This window comes from Equus caballus, unplaced genomic scaffold (assembly GCF_041296265.1).
Source record: "Equus caballus isolate H_3958 breed thoroughbred unplaced genomic scaffold, TB-T2T haplotype2-0000768, whole genome shotgun sequence".
NCBI lineage: Eukaryota > Metazoa > Chordata > Mammalia > Perissodactyla > Equidae > Equus > Equus caballus.
The window spans coordinates 469,344-488,301 of NW_027221987.1; the positions used below are offsets into that span (position 1 = coordinate 469,344).

Genomic DNA, 18,958 nt, shown 5'->3' on the forward strand with positions numbered 1-18,958 from the left:
CGTGCCAGGCTGTGTCCTGTTGTGTCTTTCACTGTTAACTTTTCCCTTTGAATAAATATGAAAGCACATGAAGTTGCAACAAAAATAGTACAGAGTGCCTTGGACCCTTCCACCAGCTTCTGCCGGGGGTTAACATCTTGCGGGACTCTAGTACAGTGTCACGACCAGGACATGAATTGACAGTGTTAAACCCACAGACCGCAGACTTCTGATGTCGCTAGTTTGACATGAGCTCACTGGGCGGTGTGTGTGTGTGTGCGCGCGTGTGCGTGTATGCGCGCGCGCGCGGTTCTATGCCATTTTATGACACATGCAGATTTGCGCCACCACCACTGCAATCCACACACAGAACTGTCCCATCCCCACAAGCCCTCCCTCGTGCTGCTCTTTCATAGTCACATCTGCCCGGCCAGCCCCTGGCCTTCACTCATCTGTTCTCCATCTTTATAATGCTGTTGTTTTGAGAAGGTCGTATCAACAGAATCAGAAAACGTGTGACCTGTGGGGCGCGGCTCTCAGCATAATGCCTCTGCCATGTGCTACCTCCTCTGAGAAAGTCTTGTGACCTTCATAATTTCCCTACCAGGATGATTCTCCCCATTTTACGGTTGAAGAAATGGAGGTTCAGTCATGTTGAGTGACATGCCCAGGGTCACATGGCTGGGGAAGGAAAACAGGGGATCTGACCCCAAACATGACTCACGGATGAGGCCACAACCACGGTACCCGAGCTCTGCACTGCGGCGTCTTTCTGGGAGTAGCGGGTGGGGTTGGGGAGGGGTAGAGACGTTGAGAAGTGACTTCCTTGAAGGACTGACATTTGCTTCCCATTAAGAAAAAGGTCTCTTCCACGTTGGATGGGACTGAATGCAGTTGTTTCCTTTCTTATCCCCCAATCGGTGAAATTGCTCCAATCCTGTTACTTTGAACTTGTAAACTAGCATCAATCAGGACCACTCCAGAGCCTCACCAGGGTCCAAGATCTCAGACCCTGGACACCTACCTGGCCCATATGCTGACTTGAGGGCCCCAGAACCTGCATCTTGACCCCCCGCTGCATTTTTAAGTGCCTTTTGATTGTGGCAAAGTATGCATAACCTAGACTTGGCCATTTGAACCATTTTTCCGTGGACAATTCAGTGGCATCAAATGCATTCACAATACTGCGCAACCATCACCGTGTTCATTTCCAAGACTTCTTTTCATCATCTCAAACAGAAACTCTGTCCCCATTAAACACTGCCTCCCCATGACCCTCAGCTCCAGCCCCTGTGAACTTCTATTCTTCCTTCCATCTCGATGAATTTGCCTGTGCTCGGCACGTCATGTAAGGGGAACCGTATCATAGGTGTCTTTCTGGGTTGCGTTTATTTCACTGAGCGTAAGGTTTGCAAGGTTCATCCACGTTGTACCATGTGTCAGAAGTTCATTTGTTTTTAGGGCTGAATCTTCTTCCTGGGAACTATTGCACAGAAACACCCAAATTACTTCTACCAATTTCCCCCGGCCCTGAAAATTAACACGGAGAACCTTTCAACACATTTCTTCTCCAGACTGGGGGGGCTCTGAGGAAAGGCCATTGTTACTGGAATAAGCAAGGGCAGGCTGGGAGTGGGGTCTCAGGGAAAGACGCCCTCAGGAGGTACCAGGGAATCCCCAAATGGATGGGAGGGTCTCAGCAGTAACTGAATTCAGGATGTGGTGGAGTCTCAGACCGGGTGCTAGTTCTCTGGCCGTGGGGTGAGGGGCTGGTGCTGCATGACAGGGAGAGAGGACGGCTCACCGTGTTCCTGGGACACCTGCCCCACGGGAGAGAGGGAAGGCTAGTGCGCCTTCCCGACGGACTGGTGGTGGGAAAAACTCAGCCTGGAGGAGACAGCCGTGTGCCCGGGGTAACCAGAAGGAATTACATCTCCTTCAGCCAAAGCAGACAGCCCCTCGTCCTGGGCTCACTTTATCCAAATGGGAGCAAGAAGGAGGAAACAATTGAAGACGCTTCCAGATGTGAGATGTGTGGTGGCAGAGACTGTGCCTGGGAGATTCTGAAAGGCCTCACTGAAGTGACCTAGGCTGTGACCAGAAGGACAAGACTGAGCCACGCCTGCGTAGGTCCGGGAACAGGGAGTCGGGGGAAAGGCGCTGTTGGTGCTGAGACTCTGGGGCAGAAGTGAGCGTGAGCAGAGGAGGTCAGAAAGCTGCCCAGGCGGCTGGAGGGAGCCTGAGAAGCAACAGGAGCTGCGGCAGGGGCGGCGGTTAATGGGGCCAGACCGGGGAACCCGGTAGTCTGCGTTCATTTGGGTTTCTCTCTCACAACACTGCTCCCAAAAGTTGCACCTCTGAAGTACGAATATTGAACTTCTCCCGGTTTCCGTGGTCTAGGCATTGGGCACGGCTTAGCTGGGAGCCTCTGCCTCCAGGTCTCCGTGAAGCAGGACCTTCAGTCTCAACTGAGGCTAGACTAGGGGAGGATTTGCTCCCAAGTCACTCACACGGGTGGTGTCAGGAGTCATTGGGACTGAGAGTCTGAGTCTCCATGTGACTGTTGGCTGGGCGCTCCCTCAGATCTCGCCTCCCTTGGCCTCTACATAGGGCAACTGAAATCATCGCCACTTGCTATCTCATTTCCAGAAATGTGACAGAGAGAGAGCGCAAGAGATGGAAACAGAGGGGGAGATAAAGGGAGGGAACTCAGGAAAGCAAGCAAGAGGGAAGTGACAGAGTTTTTGTAATTAAAACTTGGATGTGACATTCCATCAGCTGGGCTGTATTCTATTGCTCAGAAACCAGTTACTCAGGATGTAGTGGTTCCACAAGGATGTGCACAGCAGGAGGGAGGGAGCGCTGGGAGCCTTGGTGGAGGCTGCCCACCACATAGGCCGACAATGAGGCGCTTGGGTCTGGTTCTAAGGCCAACAGGAGACTGGGAAAGGTTGAATGCTAGTGAATGACAATATCTGAATTTCCTCGAACTTCCAACCCTTGAAGGTGCAGAGACCTGACAAGGAGCCCCCAAGGGGCAGTGACTTTTCCCAAATCACACGGCTGGAATCCAGGCCTGTTTGGAGAGGTATTCCCGACTGCATCCACCCCTTCTTGTAATTCTTCCACCTCTAAGTTCGGGGACCAGACCCAGGCGGCACCACCTCCCAGATATGGGAGGCGTTATCACATGTCCACCCGAAGACGTCCCTGGGAATGTGTTTCTAGCGCCATCCCATCGTGCAGGTTGGGAGACTGGGGAGGCCCTGAGAGGCACAGTGGCTTTTCCAGGACACAGAACTGCTAGGAAAAAGGAGATCCGAACTGGGGCGCTCTCTCTTCAAAGCTGGGGCGCTGGTTCCGATCCCAAGGAGCTGTGGGGAGGGCTGTGATGGAACTTTCTGTACAGCTCGGGAGATGACACGGGCAAGGAGGGTGAGCGGTCAACAGCCCCGAGGGGGCTTTGGGTGGGTCTGATGGAGGGAAGGGCCCCCCATCCTGGAACCTTGGAGACATGACCTCACTTCCTTGGCGACCGACCCCAACAGAGCTTAGAACTCTGGTCACCAGGCAGCCATTTTGTACACATAGCCCATTTGACCAGAGACACTCGACACAGGAGGATGTGTTCATGTATCCCCTCTTTGCGAGGCTCTGGCGCACAGAGAGCCAACAATGACAGTCTTCTCCAGCGCTGTCGACACTGGCTGAGACCGCACCTCCAAGACCTCAGGCCATTCGGAAGAAGGAACCCTCAGGTAACACAAGGCAGCCCAGGGCGGGCCACTCCGGGTCAGGCCACAAGTGTGATCCCACCCTCCCATGCGGGCAGCCCCACACCCCTTGACCCTTATTGTGTGTGTGTGTTGGCGGGCATGGAGTGACGGAAGGCAGGGATGAGCGTGGAGCTACCCTGGACGGGAGCAGACGGTTAGGGCTTGGAAGCCTGGCGGTATGTCGTGTTCATATCCCAGGTGGTGGCTGGCAGGATGGAAGGTGAGTGCTGGGAGCCAAGCCGCCCTACCCGTAGGTGAATCCCAAGCCCGTGAGGTGTCATCTCATTCGCTCCCTGTCTGGAGGTCTATGCGGATGCCCCTCTGTCTGTGCTCGGTGTGCGGGAGAGTTTTCCCCCTGTGGGCAAGTGCAGGCAGGCCCCTGCTACCTGCCGCCGCGGCCACCGGACGCTGTCTTTGCAGAGCTCCACCCAGGAGATGGTCCAGGAGCTGGCGCATGGGTCCTACGGCTCCATCTCCCTGGACAGGGGGCAAGTGCAGCAGACCACCGACCTTGCCCGGGGCTGGACTGAGGGGAGAGTGAGTGACACCCGGGGCCCTGAGATCACCGGGGTGTGTCCACAATCCAGAGTCAAATCTGGAGCCCTCCCCTGGACCCGCCCAGGGCTTTCCCACTGGAGTGTCCCAAGGGCCCAGTCCCAAAGGAATCTGGACTTCCACGCCTCCTCACCAGCTACCTAGGAGGGTGGGAAGTCGCTCTTTCCTAACCCTAGGCGGAGTAGACAAAACACTGATGTTTGCGCTTCACACTCGGCCAGGGGCATCTTTGAAATCTGCCATTTTCTGAATCTGAAACCTCTGTAACGAGGGTCTCAAACCTCCCTTTCGTGTAAAAGAAAGAAAAACCAGCGTCCTTTCTTGTAGTCAGCCAGATCCTCACAGCGTCTGTCTGCCCGTGCACTGTCTCCCGACTGGGGAGGGCTGAGGTTCCCACCAGACATTTCCCTTCATGTCAGGAGCACATGAAGCCTCAGGTGGGGGAGCGGGGGAGTCCTGCAGCCCTGGCTTAGGGCGGTTCTCAGTTCCGACGCACAGGACCCTGAGCAGCCACTTGGCAGCCCGAAGCTTCCGTCCTCTCATCTCTAGAATGGGGATGTTTGTGTTGGATTCGCTGGTCAGTGCTCTTAATGCACGCTTTGGTGCGGGGCGGTCTGTCCTTGCCAAGCCAGCCAAGTGTCCTGAGGAACTCATTGTATAATCCTCCCCCCGCCCAAACTCAAATTGGACTTTTCAAGCCTGGAAACCGGTTGGCTGTGGGCAATCCTGTCCCTCCTCTGCACACATCCCTGAGGGGCTCACAGTTCCTGGGGGACCTCCAGACCTTGACTTCCTGGAGGTTCACGCTGGTGCTGGTGACTCTGTGTCCTTCCTCATCTCACCCAGCGCGGAGAGTCACTCGGGCAGCGGAATGAGGCCTGCAGGATGCGGGCCCTCCAGGCAGGCCTGCTGGAGAGGCTGCCGCCGTCCATAGGACCAGCCTTGGCGCCTCGAAACATGGCCAACGTCACCACCATCGTGTTTGACTGCGCGGCTGTCCTCACCTCCCACGGGGTCCTGGACCACCTACTTGCTACGTGAGTGCCCAGCCCCTCCTCAGCACAGTGGTGACTCTGCCCACTGCCAGCTGTGTGTCTTGGAAACGGCCCTCCATCTCTCTGAGCTTCGATTGCTCCTCTGCAAAGTGGAGTGGGAGAGGATAAACTTCATCGGGTTCTGGTGGGCACGAATGGGATGAGCCACGGCAGGTGCTTCCCTGGGGCCTGGCTCTACAGAAGGGGCTGAGAGACGTGCCGTGGTTGTTCCTGGTTATTCTTTCCCTCTCCCCGATGAAGAGCAGTCTGCTCCCCCATCGCTGGGATGGGGCCTTTCTGAGTTTGCAAAGGCACACGGAAAGCACTCTGGCAGGGAGTGTGGGATTCCATGCAGCTGGTCGTGGGGCGGGTCCTTGGAGTAGCCAAGGAGGGGTCTCCGGGGCCGCAGAGGGGCCCCAGGCCCACTCAGCTACCGGGGATGCTTCTGGTTGGAGTTCATTCGAGAACACTGTATATTAAGCACCTGTGACATGCGGGAGCTTTAGAGACACTTGGCACAACGCAGTGAATGAAGCAGACACAGCCCCTGGACCCCCGCAGCAGCCTGAGACTCAGATAGTCACACACCATATCATCCACAGATCCTGTCCCCGGCCTGTCCCAGGGGATGCCCTCCTATGCTCCTTTACGACTGGAGGCCTCTTCCCACGTTCTCATGCATGATGGACCCCAGCGCCAACTAAAGACCTGAGTGTTCTTTGAGTGCCAGACGAGGGCCTCCTGTCTCCACAGAACAGGGCTGGGGGAGAACAAGAGGACAGAGGACTGTGGCTGGGGCGGGCCCGGCACAACTCTGATCTCACTCATCTTTTGATTCCTCTGGGAGGGCTGAGGTCTGATGGCTTCTACTGCAAGGGGATAGGAGTGAAAGAGAGCTGTGGGTGGGGTCCCAGAGCCCCTGGGAACCAGAGGGGAGGCTGGCTTGAGCTGTTCCCTGGCGACCCATCCCCACCACAGTCCCGTCTCCCTCCGCTTCCCCTTCTCCATAGCCACCCCTTCTGACCACCACCAGCAGGCCCAGAAGAGAAGGGGTGTTAGCGAGCCGCTCACACATCGGCCTCAGTCCTCAGTCCACTTGCACAAGGGCGTGGAGGGCTGGGCTGGACTGTGTCCAGCCTCTTTGCGAGAAGAGTGGCAGTGGGAAGAAGAGACTCACACAAACCCCGTGTTCCACCTGCTGGATGAGCAGGCCTGCCACTGCCAGGATGGCCACACAGGAGTCAGCGCCGGGGTGGGACTCCCCCCTGGTGGAAAGGGGCAGGCACAGGGCCCAGACCCAAAGCAGGGTGCCTTGGGAGGACAGTGTGGAAGCGACGGCCAGGCCTCTGGCTCTGTGGCCCAACTGCTTCCGCCCAGTACCGCGTCTTCTATGGTGGGAACCTGGCTGGACCCAATGCAGGATTTCTGGGAGCCCACGCCCTTTCCCTCTTTCAGGATGCGGCTGGCCTCTCTGCGTGTCATCTGGCCTGGGTCGCACCTGGGAGGCCCTGCCTACCTTCCCCAGGTCCAGCTGCAACATCTGGGGCCCAGGAGGGCAGAGCTGGAAGGTGAGGGCACAGCAGTCTGGGAAGACTGTCTGCGGTGGGGTTCACGGGCTGGGGTTCCCTTCAAGACAGCGGAGTCTCTCCTGTCTTGTAAAGTCGGGTACGTAGGTGAAACTTTCTCTTTCTCCCGCTGCAGCGCCAGTTCCAGAGCTCCTGCCGGCTCTAGAGCCAGAGCAAGGGCCAGCTCCGGGGCCAGAGGCAGCTCCAGCTGTAGTTCCACCGTCCGCGCCGGAGCTGGAGGCGGCCTCACCACCAGCAGCCTCACCTCCAGCAGCCTCACCTCCATCGGCCTCTCCAGGGCCGGAGCGAGCGCCATCAGCTTCAGCCCCAGTGCCAGCTTCTGAGCTGGAGCAAGATGCGCCATTGACTTTTGGACGATCTCTGCCTCCAGCTGCCGAAGTCACCGCAGAAGCGAGCGCCGAGCTGAGAGAGGAGAGGCCTAAGCTGCTGGACTTCCCTCCGAAGCTGGTGGCCGAGCAGCTGACCCGGATGGATGCGGTGAGCAGCGGGGCTCTTGGGCTAGGTGGGGCCCGCCTTGGTGGGCCATCAGCTGCCCCAGACCTCCTGTTCCCTCAGCCGCAATCCAACGATGTGGGTGCAAGTCACAGCTCCCCCACTTACCCACCGGGTGACCTGGGCCACCTTCTGGCCCCCAAGTCCTTGCTGTCCCCACATGGACAGTAGAGAGCACACCAAGGGCGGGCACCTGCTGGGCAGAGTGGCTGTGCGGATGGATGAGGTCGAACAGAGAGGAAGCGGGGCAGAGAATAGCCCTCTGGTGGGGGAGGGAAGCTCACTGGAGTGCTGCCAAGTCCTGGGTCACTCACCCATCGGCCCAGGAGGCCTCAACAGCCTCCGTACTTATTAGACACCTAGTGCGTCCTTACCGACATGGAAGACAGGCAAACAAAGCCCATGGTTGTTGCTGCCTCGGGGGAACGTGCAGCTGAAAGGGGAGTGGGACCAGGGGGTGATGAGAACGGGTGGAAGATGCCCCTTGAGATGGGCAGGTGTGAGCCGTGTTCTGGTGCTTGGGGGAAGCAAGACTGGGCTGCGAGCCAATGGGACTTCTCTTCCCCGCCCCTATTGGGTCCTCGGTCATCCTGCGCTGGGCGGCCTCAGCGGACACAGACAAAACCCAGAGACTCCCAGAAGCTTCAGGCCACCTCCTCAGGTTCCTGAGCTGCAGCTGACCAGTGCCTCCTGCCTGGGGCTGCGGGGGCCTGCAGACTCTGAGCTCGGGTGTGGCAGGGTCAGGTGACAGTCCCCATCCTCCCCAGGAGCTGTTCAAGAAGGTGGAGCCCCGCCACTGCCTGGGTTTTGTGTGGTGCCAGCGGCCCAATGGGAGCAAGGAGTACCTGGCTCCCACGGTTCGGGCCACTATCAACCAGTTTCTTCACGTGTCCGGCTGCGTCATCACGACGTGCCTTGGGGACCTCAGCATGACGGCCCAGGACAGGGCCAGAGTCGTCGAGCTGTGGATTCAGGTGGCCAAGGTCAGTAGCGGCAGGGCCCAGGGAGCCCCTCCCTGGAGTCAGGGGGACTGCCCCTTCTCCTCTCGCAGCTTTCAGCCTTGAAGTCGGTGGTCTGGGCCTCGGCAAAGTCCTAGGCCCCTTGCTGCCAAGGGCCTGCTGACCTTGAGTGCTGGTCCCAGTGGTGGGAAGCTCCCTTCCCGCCCTGGGTTGAGCTAAAATCTTCCTGCCCGCGAGCGTTACTCATCAGCTCCCAGGTGTGCCCTCCCTCGCTTCCCTGGGCATCTGCCTCATCCAGGACAGCAGAAGCCCACGAGGGGACACAAGCCAGAGGAAGCAGGGCTCCAGCCCGCCGTCGCAGCTCATTCCCTTCCCTTCCTCAGGAGTGCCGAGTCCTTGGAAATTATGCGTCCCTGCGTGCCATCGTGTCTGCTCTGCAGAGCCCCTCCATCAGCCGTCTGCAAAAGACATGGGGACGAGTTGCCAGGTGGGTAGGCCGTGCTCCATCCAAGCACCACCAGGGCGGACCAGACATCCCCCGTGCGACTGCCATGGACCCCTCATTCAGCTAGGACCATCTGGGAGGCAGCGGACCCTAGGGATGGGGACTGGCCTCCTTGCTCGGGTCTCTGAGACTCTCTGAGACCCTAGGCAGTGGCTCCCCCCTTGTCACATCCTGGATTGAGCCACACTGGAGATTTCCAAGGGTGTACTTCGCAGCAACGGAGCCCTCATCGGCAACCAACGCTGTTAGAAACAATGTGCTCAGTCGGAGTGGGAATGGAGGCCCCAGGTGACCGCAGGAGAGCCTCCACCCGAGTCCCACGGTGACCTCAGAGCTCCGAAGAACCCGGGGAAAACCCTCGTCCAGGCCCCAGGCCCTTTGAACCTTCCGGGTTCTCAGCCAAAGGCATTTCGCCTTCAACCGCCCCGGGTTTTCTTTCCTCCTTTCCTCTCCCCTCAGGAAGAGCTCTCGAAAGTTGAAGAGGTTCATCAAAGACCAGTGGGTGAGCAGGAGGCAGCTGGTGAAGGTAAGACGGAGGCTGCACATCTGGAAGGAGGGGGAGCGAGAGGGGAGGGGACCCGGCAGGATGAGCTTTGGTTCTCCTGTCACGTGAAGTTGGTCAGGAAAAGATGGACAGGAAGAGGGATGTGCTAGCTCCATGGGCAGGTGGGGGCAGTTTGGGACAGGAGGCCAGGGGCATGGGATAGAATGGTGCGGGCTGGACTGTTCCAGGAGGCTGAGGACCTGGCAGAAGGTGCCGGTGTCTGGCTTCCATGCTGCTCCATCAGCTGCCCTGCATCTTCCTCCTGGCCACTGGCTGGAGCGAGTGGGCGGGCTTCCTTTCTTCCGAAGTCAGCCCAGTCTGTGCTCAGGAAGCCAGGGCCCCACTGCTCCTTCTGTCTTCACTGTGCCTCGCAAGAAGGGCACCCTGCCTGCCTGAGGGATGGGCACTGCCGGATCCCACGGGCCGGGGGCACTCAGGGGCTTCCCAGCCTTGGGACGGACACTGGACCTGGGACAGATCTGTGTCCCCTCGGTGACTCCCCACTCTGGCCCCTAAAGTGGGCGCTGCAGACAGTCCCAGTGGGATGCTCACCCAGGTCCTTGTTGGCGATGACATGTGCCCCGGAGGGCAAGGGCAAGTGCCCAGGGAACTGATGGCTTCTTCAGGGATCCTTCCCGCCCAGACGTCAGAAGTTTCCTCGTAAAACAGAAAGGAAATGCCACCCCGCAGTGCCCTGGTCGCCCCCTCCCCTGCTAGTCAGACGTGGCATTCGGGGTCCCCATCCTGAGCGGATGAAGAAAGAATTCTGTGCAGGGGAACTCCCTGAGGGGATCCTAGGGAGCTGAGGGCTTTAGCAAGGCCTTGGCCTCGGCCTGGGATCAGAGACTCCTGGGCGTTGGGGCTGGCAGAAGCCACTTGACCAGGCCTCCTGAGACACCTCATCTCCCTCCATCCGTGGCTCGGCCCAGCTGGGGGCCCGAACACAGCCTGAGAGTCCCGAGGACAGCACTGTGGTCAGCGGCTGGGCAGAGGGTGGTGTGAAGGCAGAGGAGACAGGGGCCTGTGGCTGGGAGGGGGAGCAGCCTCTCCTCTGGGGCCCCCTGAGCAAGTCCCTGCCCCTGTGTGGGCCTTGGTCTCCTCATCTGGGAGCCAGAGGGAGATGAGCCGTGGTGCAGGCCTCACAGTGGGTGCCGAGGCTCAAGGGTGGGGAGGAATGTGGGGAGCTTGGACCTGGCTCCAGAGGCAGGCTTGAGCGGAGAGCAGTGATGACGGTCAGATGACGCTTGGGCCTCAGGAGACTGTGGGAGGCAGACAGAGTTCGTCAAACCTTCCAGACGAGGTAACAGGTTCAGGGAGGCCTGGGCGGGCCCAAGGTCACACAGGAGTGAGTGTTGGAGCTGGGATGGCTCTGGAATCAGAGCACCCTGGAGGCGGGAGCCGCAGGGGCACCAGGTGACTGGGGCCACATGTCCAGGGTCCCCGATCTGGGAGGGGTCTGGGAGGACACTTGGAGGGGAGCGTCGGCTCACTGGCCCTGTCAACACCCTGGCAGGAGGCGACCTCTATGTTGACCAGCCTGGAGACGGGCCCCACAGGTGCCCAGAAGGTAAGGGTGCCTGTGGAGGAGGGGCCCAGGAGTCGCAGGAGAGGGGACTCCCCTTCCTAGCCGGAGGTCTCTACCAGCAGAGAGGGAGCCTTTCTCCTCCAGCCCTGCTCCTGGTGCCACAGACCTGAAATGCCTGCATTGGAAGTGACCAGGAGGAGGCCTGGAACGGATGGGCGCACAACGGATTTGGGACAGGGAGGGGCGGGGACCACGTACCCTGGGTTTTGCCAGAGCCGGCTGCTGGGAGGTGCCTGGAGGAGTTTGGGGTTCCTGGAGGAGAGAAGAGGAGGAAATTGGGGGGAGGCCGCCTAGGTGGGTAGCTTGGGCTGGGCAGGAGGCTGGGGTGAGGAGTGGAGGAGAGGTCTTTGACGGCTCCTGAGAGCGGGATCTCATCACCGTCTCCACCCCGCTGGCACAGGGGCTCATCCCCTTCCTTGGCACATTCCTCAATTACCTACTGCTGCTGGACACCAACATGGAGGATTACCTGGAGGTGAGTGAGCCTGGAGGTGGAGCTGGGGATCAGGATTCGGAGATTTGGGAGGAGAGACTTGCACTGAGGCTTGAGCTCACAACCCTTGGCAGAGTCCTCTCGTGAGGGCCTCACAGCCACCCCGGGAGCTGGGTGTCATGGCCATCTTAGTGATGAGTGAATATAGGATCCAGGTGAGCCGCCAGTCCAGGCTGCCTGACTGCGGAGCTGCTGGAGGGTGTGTCTGAGCTGGACTCAGCCTCTCCCTCAGGCCCCGCCCCTGCAGGGAGTGAAGCCAGGCCCCTCCAAGGCAGGAAGCACACGAGTGGCTGAGCATCCCTTCCTGCCTGAGGCCTCAGTCTGTCTGTCTGTCAGAGAGGGCTGTCTTAGAATGTCCCTGAGCCATAGCCCCGTGGCCTCCTTGCTCTGGAGCTCAGAGTCTTGCCCGGGACCCATTCCCGTTTCTGGTAGCGCCTGCTCCCTGGTCGACCCTGCTGGTAGTGCAACCTGAGAAAGGGTGGAGACGGGGGCTAGCTATGGGCTAAGGGGGCTGTTGCTCATGGGCTTTGGCTCTCTGCCTTCCAGGGAAATGAGATCAATTTTGAGAAAAGGAGTGAGGTGAGCAGCTGTGGCCTCCCCGTGCGGAGGGTGGGGCTGTGGCAATCAGAGACTCCTCCGGGGAAGACCTTCTCTGGCCCGATGCCTTGGGCCTTGCTTTCCTTGGGAGAGTTCGGCACCCAGAGCTGGGAAAGCCGTCCCATTGGTGCGTGGGGGAAGGGGCTGGCACCAAGGACACCTTCCTGCAGGAGGAGCTATTTCAAGCCAACTGTGAGAACGAGCAAGTCCTGCACGGAATTGGAGGGAAGGAGGGTTCCCATGTGGGCCAAGACCCCAGACCAGCTCCTTGACCCTCTTCTCACCTGTCTGAGTCCCCAGCACGGTCCCCCACCCAGGCCCCGTCTGCATCATGTCCTTTCTCCCAGGAATTCAAAGTCACCGAGCAGATCTTCCTGCTCCAGGAGGCAGTCCATCTTTACCACATTGAGGCTGAGGAGCGATTTGGGGCCTGGTTCGAGGCCATGGAGCCCCTCAGCGAGGATGAGAGGTGAGGCGGGGCAGGAGTTGGTGAGGGCAAGGCGGACTCTCTCTGATGGCCAGCTCCAGGGAGCCCGTGCCCGTGGCTTCCGGGTCAGTCCCGGGGCTTGTCGCATGGTCACCCGTGGGGCCCTGGGACTCCAACTGCTGGCCGTCTCTGGGAGGGTCACCTGAGGTGTGGCTCCCGGTAGCTGAAAAGTCCCCTCTGTCCTTTAGCTACAGCCTGTCCTGCCACCTGGAGCCCCCACAGGAGAGGGCCGGCAAGATGCGCCGGTTTTTCCTGCCCAAGAAGAACCGCGCGTCTCTCAGCTCAGGGCTCGGTGAGTGTCCAGACAGGCAGGGACTGAAGCCAGGGGCTCCGGAAAGCTTCGGGCTAAGCACGGGCCTAGGGAGATGGACAGCCGGCACGGGGATCCCAGCTCCACTGCTGACCAGGCCTGTGAGGGACAATTCCCTTGACCTTTGTGGGACTCAGCTTCCTCTTCTGTGAAATGGGTGAAGCGAAATGCCAGCTCCCATGTCAGGGACAATGGGGTAGTGTTGACTGAACACTCAGGACAAGGTTTGGAGCAGAATGCAGTGGGGCTGAGGTGTTGGGCTGGGATACTGGTGTGACCCCCCCAATCATCAGTGTCTTCTCTTCAGTCACCAGACCCCTGACGCAGAACCCAGCAACAGTGGCAGATCCCGGTCCTTCCAACAGCTCGAGTGCAGCCTGCTCTTCAGCGGCGGGGACGCGGCTGGGAAACACGCGGGGCCCCAGGCCGGCTCCTCCCATGCTGATGGGGAGAAGAACATTCTAAGCCTTTTCCTGGGAGCCCTGGAGCCCAAGAGGGAGGGGACGACCCCACCCCACAGGCCTGGCAGCTCCACCCCAGCGCCTGTTTACCACTTGGGAAGGGGCCGTATTTCTTTCGTGTTAGTAGTTAGTGCTAGTTTTGAATTTGATGTTAAAATCCTGTTTCTGTTCCAGCCTGCGAGTCACGGTCTGGTTCTTTCCCCTCCTGTGCTCGTGTCAAGGAGACACAGACTCTCGCGTTCCTCCTGGAATGAAGAAATCTTGCAGGGTCTCGGCTTATTGTATGTGAGAGAAGGGAGAAGGGCCAGGCCCCTCCCTGGATACTGAGGGACACCTCCGCGCCCCCCCTTACTCAGAGGACGGCTTCATTTCAGTGTGGTTCACGTGGGCCAGGAGCAGAGACAGCACCCAGAGCTCCTGGCATTTAGAGGGTGGAGGTACTTTCACAGGCAGAGCAACAACCACTGGAATGCGGGTGTCTTTAAAATGGCACGGGCCAGCACCACGACCTGCCCCAGGACAGTGGCTGCTTTTCCACCCCTTTGGAGGAGAGGCCACGTTTTCGGCTTCTCTTGTGGAGGTTCCTCTTCACCAGATGTTAGGAACTTGTCGTTTTCTAATGAGGCTCTGGACAGCAGCAGCTCTAAGTGCAGAGAACGATGTAAAAGCTCAAAACGTGCATGTGGAGGGTCAAGGCCGGAGAAGGTCATGTGCAGATGGACTAAGGGCAGGCAGGACCCTCCCTCCCCCGGCCCCTCTGGGGGCTCCATGTTCACCCTTCACCTGGATTGGAATCCTCTGGGATCCTGGTCCACGGCTCTGAATTCCTTTCCCTGCAAGTTTGGTATCCAGGGGGACAGATCTGTGATGCAGCTTTGAAGGCTACATCTGGGCATCCTTCCCGACGCATCACTGCTCCTTGTCCACCAGGATTTCCTGCCTCCGTGCACTTCCTTCTGCAATTCTTGGAAGGGCAGAAATTCCCTCGAATGCCTCGGCCTCTCTGTCCCGTACCTCGTGGCCACTCCTCCCTGGCAGGGTCTGACGGATCACGGGTGGAGTCTGCTTTGCAAACATTAGATACCCTAATCCTGGCCAAAGAATGACCTATACTCTCCCTCGCTGCCCAGGGTGACATCTGGGCCCCTGTGGTTCTGAGGTGTGTGGTCTCAGGCAATCACCTGTTCACACACTCAGGCATGTTGTTTCTGACTCATCCTAACGGGGCAGGAGGACCTGAGCCTATAAACCATGCAGCCCCTCGGAGGGCTGTGTTCTCTTGCCCAGCCTTATGCTCCGTTTATGGTGTGGGTGTGAACCTTTCCCGTTGGAAGCTTTCAGAGATGAGTCGTGAGAGGAGGGTGGTTGAGGGGTCCAGCAGGGAACGCAAGCAAACGGATGACGGGTAAACACAGCCTGACAAAATTAAAACACTTAAATGGTTCCAGTCTGGTGGTGAGCAGACACTGCTCCGAGCTCACTCCAAGAACCCACCCGGTGACCAGGAGCTAGAGGGTTACCACCTGGCATTTTGAACGCCCCCCCCCCACCCCACCCCGGGAAAGACCCTGTAAGACTAGGACCACAGGAAGTGCTTGGCCCTTCTGAGTTCTCCCCTCCTTTCTGATGGCTGCAAGTGTCACCCAGACACACAGCAGCGTGAACCCTGCCAGGGAGGCCTCCTCAGTACGGCCAGCAGCTGAGGAGAAATGCTGGTTCCCAGCAGCCCAGGCCCTTCTTGGTATGGCACAGCCATCCAGGAAGGTGACTTTCTAAATGGAAGCCGGAGCCGGCTGTACCTTCCCGCCACAGAGAAAGAGAAGTGCCAAGTCCCAAGGCTAGTGCAGGCCCAGGAGGAAGACACCGTGTCCAAGGGGTTTCCCTCACAGGGCCGTGAGGCTCCTGAGAGCCGACCCTTTGGTTGCAGCGCTTTGTTTGTCATGAGCCTACCAGACGGCAGAGGACAATAACTCGCTGCCTCTTTGGGCTTCCAATGGCCAAAAATGAACTGATCGCCAGCAAAAAGAGGCCCACATGTGCAGCACCTGTATCTCATCAGTCTTTATGTTACTTTGATATAAATTTTAGAGAGAGAGCTATATATATATGTTCACTCACACACAAATATATCATGCACTCTAACTTATTCCAAACAGAATCAAGAAATAATACTCATACTCCTCAAATGCACGGTTTTGCAGCTGGTTCCCTCTCGGTAGCTGGTATTTATAAGCACCTTCTTCCAGGACCCATTTCATCTTCCCTTCGCCCTCCACAAACCCCGCGGCTGGTCATGGTGCTCTGCCTGGTTAGGGGACCATAACCTGCCTTCCTGAAGGGTCTGGGTCATGGCAGTCCTACCTGGATTGGATTCTGCTCATTCCCTGGGGACTTCAAGCCCAGGACGTGCTAGCCCACAAAACGCGGTCAGGAATCTCCTGAAGTCCACACGTGGGCTTCCTCCTCTCCAGGCTGAGGAGCAGAGGGAAGCCCGAGTCCCAGAGGAACACGAGGGCTCCAGACAGTGTCTGCTTTGCATGTCAAGATGGAGAAAACTCAGGGGAAACTCTGAGGGTGAAGCAAGGCAGTCCGTTGTCATCATTCTCTGCACTGAATCCACCCAGACGGTTCCAGCAGAGGCTCCACAACAAGCAGCCCCAAGCACCCAGGCGGGAGGCCGGCTGCGCTGTCCTGCCTGGGCTTGCCCAGTACATGCATGGTCTACATATTTTGCAAATGACCACAGCTGAAGATGCCCAAGGGCTAAGATTCACCCTGAGCTAACATCCATTGCCAATCTTCCTCGGTTTTTTTTTTTTTTTTCGCTTGAGGAAGACTAGCCTTGGGCTAAGATCTGTGCCCATCTTCCTCTATTTAACACGTGGGATGTCTGCCACAGCATGGCCCGATAAGCGGTGTGAATGTCCACAACCGTGACCCGAACGTGCCAATGCCGGGCCTCCAAAGTGGAGTGGGCCAGTTTAAGCCCTGCGCCACCCTAGGTTATTTTAACACATCACTCTCAGAAACTGATAAATCTGTCACGTGAAGGTAAGCAATTCTAAAGAGGATTTCCATAATACTGCAAGCTCCATCCCTCCAATAGACAATCAAGTCCTAACAAGCAGCGGTTTATTGTCACGTTGCTGATGCCGGAAAAGGTCTCTGTTGACAGCACGATCCCTCAAAGGCCTTGTCCATTTCTGTGAATCCAATTTCCAGCACATAGAGATCTAAAGATTGAGGCAAATGTGGTCTTTCCTCCTTGCAACTCTGAATTAACATGCAATAAAGAGCAGAAAAATGGAGACCTGGAAGCAGACCTCTTATTTGAGAACAGAGATATACCAGCGCTTTTGAAATGATCTTTGGAGTCTACCGGAGTATTGCACAGAAGGAATGATCCATTCCGACTAGGTAGGTTTTACTGTGTCGCTGTGAGGGCGACAACGGAATCATCCCGCGAATCGGTAACTCTCTGTGACTTTCAAGCGCAGATAAATAATATACTTCGGAAAGGAAAATGCGAGAGCACCGTGAAACGGAAAGCCCTCCTTGCTCTACTCAGCTGAAATCCAGTCTCTCCTCCACAAGAAATCCCTGTCTATGCTTCCTACGTCCCACAGAGGAGTTTAATAAAAGAAAAGGATTGGTATGTCTTGAAGTTGCAAGAGCTCAAGCAAGAAAACGTGGGACCCTTCAAGGAGACGTCAGTGAAGTGCCGGGCTCCATCTCAGGGGCACCAGCGTCTCCTCTCTTTCCTGGTGCTGTCAGCACATCCTTCTTGGGCGCTCACTTCTCTGCCTGGCTGCTGAGCCTGTCCACAATCGCTCTCTCCCGCCCTCTTCCCCGTCCCCTCCTGTTTGCTCAGATCTTCCACAGTCACCAGCAATTGTTGGCCGTGGAGCTATGGGATGCCCAGACCAGTTCCCAGAATCATCTCTGCCAAATCTGAGGAAGGGCAGGGGTGTGTATGGGACTGGACGGGGCACCCCATGCGAGCGCACCCCGCAGGAATTCACCTCTGCTGCAAGGTGCAATTTTGCAAGGCTACGGCAAGTTCCAAAGGGCTTGCCACTTCTCTCCTGCCAGCAGACCTGTTGGGGCTGGTGCCACGTGCTCTCCCAGTGACCCCTCACTGCTGGGTGGGATGGCATTCTAGTAACTGGCCTTCTGAATATGTAACTGCGGCATCCTCAAAGAGATGGGAATTCTTAATCCGGGCTTTGGTTTGGGTTGATTCCCACGATCACGCAGCTTCCTCTGCGAAGACTTGACCATCATCACTTCTTTTCCTCTCGTCCTGTAAAAGTAATCATGAAACTGGACCCAAATGAGAAATGAAGCATGGCTTCTTAGGACAATTATCTCAGTTTCCCTGTACTTCCACCCTTCCTCTCTCCCTCTGGAGCTCTTCTGACCTGTGTCCCAGGACATCGTCAAGCAGATTTGGGTCAAGGACAGAAAGCTCAAGGTCAAAACTCAGGACTGCTCCAGATCAGTTTTCCCCCCCGTCTCGTAACACCCCCCTCCTTGTTTCAGTGTGATTTTATTCTCTTTTATTGCTCTTGCCATTCTCATCTGTGCAAGTCCTGGCACTCTCTCTGAGGACACGTGATCCCCCAGCTTACTATAGATCCCAATTCCCAACCTTTCTGTGTTTTCTGACTATTCCTTTGGTTAACCCATTGGCCAGTTGTTGCTCTTAGCCTCTTTAGGGTCTAAATCAATTGTGACATTATCAACTACCCCACTCTTAGCGACTCACTCCCAGGTCCTGACATTTACATAACCCAAACGATCATGTTCACAACTAAATAAGTTAGAGTCCAGCCCCATGGCTGAGTGGTTAAAGTTGCGTGTGTTCTGCTTCAGGGGCCTGAGGTTTGCGGGTTCAGATCCCAGGTGCAGACCTACTCACTCATCGGCCACGCTGTGGAGGCATCCCACGGACAAAGGAGAGGAAGACTGGCACAGATGTTAGCTCAGGGTAATCTTCCTCCTAAATAAAGAAATAAACCCTTCAGAAAATGTATTCATCCACCACAAATTCCTGATTTCCAATATGTCTTCAAACATTCGTACAGAAGATACCTGCTTCCTTCAGATCGGAAGTGATGCCAGATCACCATGTCCTCACTTTAATTTCCTCGTGGACCTGTCAGTCCTACATTCCACGGACTGTGATCTCAATAATTTCCTTGAAATAATCAAAAATTCCTTACCACTCGTCTTATTTGTGTTGTAAAACCCGGGAGATCCTGATTATCTGCTTTTGCCATTCTACTGCTAGTCTTATGATAACTGCTGAAGAAAAAGCACACAACACGATATTTTGTCATCACCATAAAGACAAAATCATCTGCATCAACCTGGGAAGCATCCATAATGCCTGGACATTTTTTTTTCTTTTTTCATCTCTCGGGTCAATAGCAAAAACACCAAGGCACTCAGTTAACAAATGGGCAAAGGAGTAGAATAGCCATTTTTCCAAAGAAGACACACAAATGGCCAACAGCCACATGAAAGGTGCTCAGCATCACTAATCTTAGGGAAATGCAAATCAAAAAAAAAAAAAAAAATCACTTGACACCG

The 18,958-nt window shown here is 56.9% G+C and overlaps 1 protein-coding gene across 1 annotated transcript; it reads left to right on the forward strand.

Moving 5' to 3' along the window:
- Positions 1-3,538: 3,538 nt before the first annotated feature.
- On the forward strand, positions 3,539-13,536 carry LOC138922318 (ral guanine nucleotide dissociation stimulator-like). Its single transcript, XM_070259063.1, has 14 exons — positions 3,539-3,737; positions 4,176-4,292; positions 5,157-5,347; positions 6,800-6,912; positions 7,046-7,407; positions 8,190-8,405; positions 8,765-8,868; positions 9,346-9,412; positions 10,944-10,997; positions 11,416-11,490; positions 12,055-12,087; positions 12,453-12,574; positions 12,781-12,884; positions 13,210-13,536. The coding sequence occupies exons 1-14, from the start codon at positions 3,603-3,605 to the stop codon at positions 13,365-13,367; spliced, it is 1,851 nt and encodes a 616-aa protein (XP_070115164.1). The 5' UTR covers positions 3,539-3,602; the 3' UTR covers positions 13,368-13,536.
- The last annotated feature ends 5,422 nt before the right edge of the window (positions 13,537-18,958 follow it).

What these genes read in the sequence shown, in the direction of transcription:
- LOC138922318 (XM_070259063.1), top strand. Translation starts at nt 3,603, where the DNA reads ATGTGTTCATGTATCCCCTCTTTGCGAGGCTCTGGCGCACAGAGAGCC. An exon ending in CTGGACCACCTACTTGCTAC is followed by an intron (nt 5,348 to 6,799) that starts GTGAGTGCCCAG and finishes TCCCTCTTTCAG; the next exon opens with GATGCGGCTGGCCTCTCTGC. An exon ending in GTCTCTCAGCTCAGGGCTCG is followed by an intron (nt 12,885 to 13,209) that starts GTGAGTGTCCAG and finishes TCTTCTCTTCAG; the next exon opens with TCACCAGACCCCTGACGCAG.